Below are 9890 nucleotides of genomic sequence, written 5' to 3' on the forward strand. Positions count from 1 at the left end.
AGGGAACCTATGGCCCTAGAGCCAGATGTGGCTCTTTTGATGACTGCATCTGGCTCTCAGATAAATCTTAGCTGACATTGCTTAACGCGGTAATTATGAATAATTTTGCTGGTACTCACAGTCCTAAAAATAACGTACAAAATATAAAACATTCTAATGCATTTAAATCCATCCATCCGTTTTTCTACCGCACCTGTTCAAGAAGTCGCATTAATGGTAAGAAGTATTTTATGTCACGATGGGGGGGGGTTGCAGCTTGGTCGTTCTCCCAGGAAGGCAGACGGACTACTCGGACTACTCGGGACATGGTATTTAGGTAAAAACATGATTTCATTTTAACTAAAAAAACTTTTAACTTTTAAACTTTTAAAAATTTTAACTAAAAAAATTTACAAACAAAAATTGCTCACAGCGAAGGCACTTCTTGGGCTAAGGAACAAAGCTAACGCATAAACAGACTAAGAACATGAATCAAACAAAACTTACTTGGCATGGCATGAAGCACGAAACTATGGCAAGGCATGAAACAAGTCAGCACAGGGCGACTGACTGGCAAAGACAAGCTTAAATACTGCCTCTGATTAGTGCTCGGAAAGCAGGTGAGCGGACAAAATGAGTAACCAAGGAAACCAGACAAGGGAGTGGAAAAAAACAGGAACTTAAAGAGTTCAAAGGACAAACAGCACATGGCCAAACAAAAACATGATCAACAGACATGACATTTTATTTATTATTGGTTAGCTTCAGAATAACAATGTTATTAAAAAAATTAAGAGACTTATTATACTCTAAAATTGTTGGTCTTACTTAAAAATGCACGCATATAGTTGTATTCGGTATTAAAAAATACGATATGGCTCTCACGGAAATACGTTTTGAAATATTTGGCTTTCATGGCTCTCTCAGTCAAAAAGGTTCCCGACCCCTGCTCTAGAGCAGGGGTGTCAAACTCAAACACAGAGTGGGCCAAAATTTTAAACGGAACAAATCCACGGGCCAAGGTTGAACAAAATAACCTTTTAATAGGGACCCAAACAAGTTTTGCATTAAATATTGAACAAGCAAGGCTTATATAACTTTAGTGACATGCAAAATCCAGTTTCAAATAATAATAATAATAATAAATAAACACATATCAAATACAATTTTAATAAAAATGTTATGCCTTTTTTTCTATTTGCAATCTTCTGAGGTAAATATCACATTTTTCCCACAGGCTAATAATACATTTGAAAATAAAATGACAATAATGAATGAACCAAACATTCAAGCTTTGAAGTAGCAAGAGAAAACGCATGAATAAAACGTTAATCATTGGTCAGTTTGTTTCCCGGAAGAGTTAGTGCTGCAAGGGGTTCTGGGTGTTCGCTCTGTTGTGTTACGGCGCCGATGTTCTCCCCGAAATGTGTTTGTCATTCTTGTTTGGCGTGGGTCCAAAGTGTGGCGCATATTTGGAAAAGTGCTAAAGTTGTTTATACGGCCACCCTCAGTGTGACCTGTATGCGTGTGTGTGTGTGTGTGTGTGTGTGTGTGTGTGTGTGTGTGTGTGTGTGTGTGTGTGTGTGTGTGTGTGTGTGTGTGTGTGTGTGTGTAAAAGCCACAAATATTATGTGACACGCTGTTAGTATGGAGGAAAAGCGGACGTGACGACAGGTTGTAGAGAACGCTAAAGGCAGTGCTTTAAATGCACGTCCCCAATATAGTTGTCCAGGTGGAAATCGGTAGAAATTTGGAAGAATGGTAGCCCCGGGAGATTTTCGGGAGGGGCACTGAACTTCGGGAGTCTACCGGGAAAATTAGGAGGGTTGGCAAGTATGAGTATTAGCGGTGAATGCGGTGTTAAAGCAGCACCGACGCTGTATAACAGCGGCGGGCAAGCTTTAATGCTAAATTGATATTGCCTCAAGGGTGTCATTTGACACCCATGCTCTAGAGCAGGGGTGCCCACACTTTTTCTGCAGGCGAGCTACTTTTCAATTGACCAACTCGAAGAGATCTACCTCATTTATATATATCATTTATATTGATTTATTTATGAAAGAGACATTTTTGTAAACAAGTTAAATGTGTTTAATGATAATACAAGCATGTGTAACACATATAGATGTCTTTCTTTCACAAAGACAAGAATATAAGTTGGTCTATTACCTGATTCTGATGACTTGCATTGATTGGAATCAGACAGTAATGATGATAACGCCCACATTTTCAAATGGAGGAGAAAAAAAGTTGTCCTTTCTGTACAATACCACATGAAAGTGCTTGGTTTTTGGCATCTAATTCATCCAGCTTCCATACACTTTACAAGAAAAACATTGGCGGCAAATTCCGTAGCTTGCTTGATTGACATTCACGGCACCCGAGGGTCTTGTGAGATGACGCTGGCTGCTGCCAGTTCATTATTATGAAAAAATGACAGAGAAACACTTTTTATTTCAACAGACTTTCGCGCCGTCCCTTCCGTCAAAACTCTAAAGGCCGACTGCACATTTCCTATCTTCACAATAAAAGCCCTGCAGTCGGCCTTTAGAGTTTTGACGGAAGGTACGGCGCGAGAGTCTGTTGAAATAAAAAGTGTTTCTCGCCTTCCTCTCGGTCATATTTTAATAATAATGATCTTGCAGCAGCCAGCGTCATCTCACAAGACCCTCCGGTACCGTGAATGTCATTTAAGTGACGTCTTGGTGAAGATTGATGATCACTAATTTTTAGGTCTATTTTTTTTAAAAGCCTGGCTGGAGATCGACTGACACACCCCCCGCGGTCGACTGGTAGCTCGCGATCGACGTAATGGGCACCCCTGCTCTAGAGCATGGGTGTCAAACTCTGGCCCGCGGGCCAAATTTGGCCCGCCGTTTAATTTCATTTGGCCCTTGAGGCAATATCAAATTAACATTACAGCTGACCCGCCGGTAACACCACATTCACCGCTAATACTCATACTTGCCAACTCTCCCGATTTTCCCGGGAGACTCCCGAAGTTTAGTGCCCTTCCCGAAAATCTCCCTGGGCAACCATTCTCCCGATATCCACCCGGACAACAATATTGGGAGCATGCCTTAAAGGCACTGCCTTTAGCGTCCTCTACAACATGTCATCACGTCCTCTTTTCTTCCATATAAACAGCATGCTGGCCAAGTCACATAATATATGCGGCTTTCACACACACATACTTGGTCAACAGCCATACAGGTCACACTGAGGGTGGCCGTATAAACAACTTTAACATTGTTACAAATATGCGCCACACTGTGAACCCACACCAAACAAGAATGACAAAACACATTTCGGGAGAACACCCGCACCATAACACAACATAAACACAACAGAACAAATGCCCAGACCCCCTTGCAGCACTAACTCTTCCGGAACGCTACAATATACACCCCCTGCTACCACCAAACCCCGCCCACCTCATTTTTTATTTTATTTTCGAATATAATATGTGGAAAAAGTTAATGTTGATATTTACCTCAGAAGGCTGCAAATAGAAAAGAGGCATTAATTTTTTAAATAAAATTGTATTTAATATACCACTGAGGTTTTTTCGTTTGTTTTTGAAAGTTGATTTTGCACTATTACGTTATATAAGCTCTGCCTGTTCCATGGGAGGAAGCCCGAGTACCCGGAGGGAACCCACGCAGTCACAGGGAGAACATGCATACTCCACACAGAAAGGTCCCGAGCCCGGGATTGAGCCAGGATTACTCAGGACCTTCGTATTGTGAGGCAGATGCATTAACCCCTGTTCCACCGTGCTGCCCTATTTAAGCCTTGCTTGTTCAATATTCATCGCAAAACTTGTTTGGGTCCCTATTAAAAGGTTAATTTGTTCAACCTTGGCCCGCGGCTTTGTTCAGTTTTAAATTTTGGCCCATTCTGTATTTGAGTTTGACACCGCTGCTCTAGAGCAGTGGTTCTCAAATAGGGGTACGCGTACCCCTGGGGGTACTTGAAGGTATGCCAAGGGGTACGTGAGATTTTTTTTTTTAAATATTCTAAAAATAGCAACAATTCGAAAATCCTTGATAAATATATTTATTGAAAAATACTTCAACAGAATAAGTTCATAAACTGTGAAAAGAAATGCAACAACGCAACATTCAGTGTTGATGTTGCATTTCAGCAATCTCGCGCACTTTGCAAATTATACGTAATTTCCATCGTGCGTAAGCAATTTGCATATCGCAAGACGAGATTTTGTTTGAAAATGGCGCGACCGTGCAAATGAGTGGTTTGAGGACGGCTGAAGAAGAATTTGGGGAATTCCGCACAGAAAGCTTCATCGAACAGAAGAAGAACAGCGGTTAGGGCAGGGGTCGGGAACCTTTTTGGCTGAGAGAGCCATGAAAGCCAGATATTTTAAAATAATTTTCTGTGAGAGCCATATCATATTTTTTTAACACTGAATACAACTAAATGTGTGCATTTTTTAAGTAAGACCAACATTTTTAGAGTATAATAAGTCTCTAATTCTTTTTAATAACATTGGTATTTCTTGAACAGGTGCCGTAGAACAGTGGTCCCCAACCTTTTTGTATCCGCGGACCGGTCAACGCTTAATAATTTGGGGGGGGGGACCACTCGTGGACCACTGCCGTAGAAAACAGATGAATGGATTAAAATGCATGCAAATGTTTTATATTTTGAACGTTATTTTTAACATTGTGATCACCAGCGGAATTATTCATTACTCATCGTGTTAAGCCAGGGGTAGGGAACCTATGGCTCTAGAGCCTGATGTGGCTCTTTTGATGACTACATCTGGCCCTCAGATAAATCTTAGCTGACATTGCTTAACGCGATGAGTAATGAATAATTCCGCTGGTGATCACAATGTTAAAAATAGCGTTCAAAATATAAAATATTGTCATGCATTTTAATCCATCCATCTGTTTTCTACGGCAGTGGTCCACGATTGGTACCGGGCCGCAGAATAATTTTTTATTCCTTTTTAATAAAAAAAAAACAACAACAAAAAACTATTTTTTTTTTATTTGTATTAAATCAATATAAAAAACGCAATATACACTTACAATTAGTGCACCAACCACAAAAACCTCCCTCTTTCATGACAAAAACCTCCCTTTTTCATGACAAAAAAAAAAAAAAAAAAGCCCCTCCTCCCCCATTCACACACTGATGGAGGGAGCTGCCATGCAAGGCGCTAACCAGCACCCATCAGGAGCAAGGGTCAAGTGTCTTGCTCAGGACACAACGGACGTGACGAGAATGGTACTAGGTGGGGATTTTTTTTTTTTTTTGTCATGAAAAAGGGAGGTTTTTGTGGTTGGTGCACTAATTGTAGGTGTAGATTGCGTTTTTTATGTTGATTTAATAAAAATTTAAAAAAATATATTTTTTTGTTGTTGTTTTTTTTAAATAAAAATGAATAAAAAATTATTCTGCGGCCCGGTACCAATCGTGGACCACTGCCGTAGAAAACAGATGGATGGATTAAAATGCATGACAATGTTTTATATTTTGAACGCTATTTTTAACATTGTGATCACCAGCGGAATTATTCATTACTCATCGCGTTAAGCAATGTCAGCTAAGATTTATCTGAGAGCCAGATGCAGTCATCAAAAGAGCCACATCTGGCTCTAGAGCAATAGGTTCCCTACCCCTGGCTTAACACGATGAGTAATGAATAATTCCGCTGGTGATCACAATGTTAAAAATAACGTTCAAAATATAAAACACTTGCATGCATTTTAATCCATTCATCTGTTTTCTACGGCAGTGGTCCACGATTGGTACCGGGCCGCAGAATTTTTTTTTTTTCATTTTTATTAAAAAAAAACAACAGAAAAAAACAAAAAAAATTAAATTTTTATTAAATCAACATAAAAAACACAATATACACTTACAATTAGTGCACCAACCACAAAAACCTCCCTTTTTCATGACAAAAAAAAAAAAAAAAAGGTCCCCCCCCCAAATTATTAAGCGTTGACCGGTCCGCGGATACAAAAAAGTTGGGGACCACTGTTCTACTGCACCTGTTCAAGAAATACCGATGTTATTAAAAAGAGTTAGAGACTTATTATACTCTAAAAATGTTGGTCTTACTTAAAAAATGCACACATTTATTTGTATTCAGTGTTAAAAAAATATGATATGGCTCTCACAGAAAATTATTTTATAATATTTTGCTTTCATGGCTCTCTCAGCCAAAAAGGTTCCCGAGCCCTGATATAATACATTGCATTCTATACATAGTTTGTTTTATATCATAATTCCACGTACTAATATTCCAAACACAATAACTTGTTTGTGGCTCCATTTTGGTCTTAAATTTGACTTATTATTAATATTAAGACTGAGGGGCCCCAACCGTAAACCTAACATCACAAAACCCACATACACACTTGGTGTGTTTACATGCACAAAACATTTGCTAATTGACAAAGCCAGAATGTGAGTTTTGATAATCATGCATCCTGTCATTGTTCACTTAAATATAAATACGTAAATATATAAATCATTTATAAATGTAATACAGTATGTAATTTTATAAAACATATAAATATGTCAAATATGGGGACTGCGTGGTGCAGTGGGAGAGTGGCCATGCGCAACCCGAGGCTCCGTGGTTCAATCCCCACCTAGTACCATTCTCGTCACGTCCGTTGTGTCCTGAGCAAGACACTTGACCCTTGCTCCTGATGGGTGCTGGTTAGCGCCTTGCATGGCAGCTCCCTCCATCTGTGTGTGAATGGGTAAATGTGGAAGTAGTGTCAAAGCGCTTTGAGTACCTTTTAGATAGAAAAGCGCTATACAAGTACAACCCCTTAACATCATCACAATTTCAAAAGGGTTAAAAACAATAAAAATCAGTTCCCAGTGGCTTGTTGTATTTTTTGAAGTTTTTTTCAAAATTTTACCAGTTGCTTTCCAGCAATTGTCTTTTTCTTTTTCGTTCTCGCTCGCGCTCTGGCTCCAGCCCCGACCCCGTCTCTCCTCCTGGCTGCTGCTTATAAACAGAGCAACAGGTGATTAGATAACCAGGCCCAGGTGGGTCATCTACGCACCTGTCGCTGATTTCCAGGCCGGTCCTGGCACACCCCGCTTCGCTGCAGGCCCGCAGGCCACGCCCCCTCCACAGTTAGTCTCAGAATAACAATGTTGTTACAAAGAATAAGAGACCTATTAAATGTTGGTCTTACATAAAAATGCACGCCTTTACTTGTGTTCAGTGTTAAAAAAAAATTATATGGCTCTTACGGAAATACATTATTACATTTTTGGCTTCTTGGCTCTCTCAGCTAAAAAGGTTCCTGACCCCTGCGGTATACCGTACCACCCTAGTAAGCACGAAAGGTCGGAACACGGGGATGGCCGGTATCGATAGTAGCTTCCTGTGTCGGAAACACATGCTTACTTCCCTTTGACTGCCCCCACCTATATCTACCTCCAGATTATTTGGCACCAAAGCCAGCAGCAAGGCCAGCTCGCCGGGCACGCCCGACTCTGGCAAGTGCCCCTCGACCCTGGGCAGCCCGCACGGTGCGCTGGCGAGGCAGCCCAGTCTGGAATCGCCCTCTTCCGGCACCGGGAGCCTGGGCAGCGCTAGCGGGCCGAGCGGCGGCAGCAGCCCGCTGTACGGTAAAACCCCCGAGCCGTGCACCGAGTCCCCGGCCTCCAGCCCGGCCTCCGGCCTCTCGCTGCCCTCCAACGCTCGGCCCTGGCCCGCCTGCGGCTCGTCGGCCGGCAGCAAGGACACTCTGAGCTGCCAGAGCATGAGCAGTCTGCACACCAGCTCTGAGTCCATTGATCTGCCTCCGGGCCACCACGGGCCAAAGGTTACCAGAACCGGCAGTGTCAAGTCCACCCTGTCTGAGGGGTGAGTAAGCGGATATCTGACTGTGACAACCAGGATGACATGCATACCATCGTGTACTTGATTTCCACGCATGCATGCAACATAGTCGTTAACGTTGAGGAGTGCGGAACATGTTTGTTTTTTGTTTTTTATCCAATTTCCATCTAATGCACTCGTTCTCTGTCTTAACAGCATGCCTCTTGACAGAAACACGCTTCCCAAAAAGAGACTGAGGTAGAGGAAACATTTCAGAACTCATGCATGTTGGCTTGTTTTGCATGTCGTGCCGGCATTCTCTGTGACGGTTTTACGGGCCACTCGTCTCAATGCATGCAGTGACTGTTTCTTACCTTTGAGTAGGGATGGGGACAAAATCCGGTACTTTTTGAGCCACGTTACGGTTCCTGGGTTGCCCGCGACGTGTCACTCCAGCAGCACTGGGAGTGGACTCAGGCAAACTACATTTCGATCGGGGGTTGTCCAAACTGTATGGACTTTGGAGCCGCATTGGGCTTAAAAAAAAAAAAAGCAGACTCTTCAATTTGGCCCGCGAGACGTCATGAGTTCAAATAAAGCATCGCACCGTGTTGTGCTTTCAAATTAATCTTAAATACAAGACGGTCTCCGAATGCTATAATGTGTATTTCTGGCATTGTCATCCTTTCTTCCGGGCAGAAGGGCGACACGCTGAACAAAAAGTTGCTTTATTACAAGAGAATGACCTTATACAGGACCGCAGTACCTGGAGGAGGTCAGGTCCCAAAAATTAGCTAAACCCCCGTCTTATATTCCGTAGAAAATTTGCTTTATTACAAGAGAGTGTCATTATACAGGACCGCAGTACCTGGAGGAGGTCAGGTCCAAAAATTATCCACTCCCAACTTGGAGGAGCCGAACCCCAATCTTGTATTCCTTCTTCCTCCGTCTGGAAGTGTGTTAATTCAGGAGAGTACAACCTGAACATGTAAGGAGATGTTCACGTGGAAGTGAAGGGCGGCACGGCAGAGCGGCTGGATAAAAAGAGATGACAGAGACGCTTCGCTGAACAAAAAAACTGCTTGTTAAAACCGAGCCTCATTATACAGGACCGCAGCACCTGGAGGAGATCATTTCCAAAAATGAGCCGCTCCCAACTTGGAGGAGCCGAACCCCGGTCTTGTATTCCTTTTTCCTCTGTCTGGGTGTGTGTTAATTCAGGAGAATACAACCTGACCATGTAAGGGAATGTTGACGTGTAAGGGAAGGGCGACACGGCAGTGCAGCTGGATCAAAAGAAACGTTGGAGGCGCTTTGCTTCACAAAAAGTTGGTTTATTACAAGAGAGCGTCATTATAAAGGACCGCAGCACCTGGAGGAGGTCAGGTCCAAAAATTAGCCGCTCCCAACTTGGAGAATACGAACCCCAGTCTTATATCCCTTCTTCTTCTGACTGGAAGTGTGTTAATTCAGGAGAGTACAACCTGAACATGTAAGGAGATGTTGCCGTGGAAGTGAAGGGCAACACGGCAGTTTGGCTGGATCAAAAGAAACGTCAGAGGCGCTTTGCTTCATAAAAAGTTGCTTTCTTACAAGACAGTGTCCTTATACAGGACCGCAGTACCTGGAGGAGATCATTTCCAAAAATTAGCCGCTCCCAACTTGTAGGAGTCGAACCCCAGTCTTGTATTCCTTCTTCCTCTGTCTGGGTGTGTGTTAGTTCAGGAGAGTACAACCTGAACATGTAAGGAGATGTTGACGTGAAAGTGAAGGGCAACACGGCAGTGCGGCGGGATCAAAAGAGACGTCGGAGGCGCTTTGCTTCACAAAAAGTTGCTTTATTACAAGAGAGCGTCATTATACAGGACCGCAGTACCTGGAGGAGGTCAGGTCCACAAATTATCCACTCCCAACTTGGAGGAGCCGAACCCCAATCTTGTATTCCTTTTTCCTCCGTCTGGAAGTGTGTTAATTCAGGAGAGTACAACCTGACCATGTAAGGAGATGTTGACGTTGAAGTGAAGGGCAACACGGCAGTTTGGCTGGATCAAAAGAAACGGCAGAGGCGCTTTGCTTCATAAAAAAT

General features: G+C 42.6%; 1 protein-coding gene across 5 annotated transcripts in view; it reads left to right on the forward strand.

The window, feature by feature from the left end:
• Positions 1–9890, forward strand: part of nav3 (neuron navigator 3) — a 524985-nt gene that overhangs the window by 415714 nt on the left and 99381 nt on the right. For 3 of the 5 annotated variants that reach the window (XM_061913994.1, XM_061913995.1, XM_061913998.1), the window contains 2 exons: positions 7424–7849; positions 8021–8062. The exons of 1 other annotated variant lie outside the window; for it this stretch is intronic. In XM_061913994.1, the coding sequence (XP_061769978.1) occupies positions 7424–7849; positions 8021–8062 (468 nt within the window). The remainder of the gene's footprint in view (positions 1–7423; positions 7850–8020; positions 8063–9890) is intronic. One more of the 5 variants, XM_061913996.1, reaches the window with a different exon arrangement.

Source organism: Nerophis ophidion, linkage group LG10 (genome assembly GCF_033978795.1).
Source record: "Nerophis ophidion isolate RoL-2023_Sa linkage group LG10, RoL_Noph_v1.0, whole genome shotgun sequence".
Taxonomy (NCBI): Eukaryota; Metazoa; Chordata; class Actinopteri; order Syngnathiformes; family Syngnathidae; genus Nerophis; species Nerophis ophidion.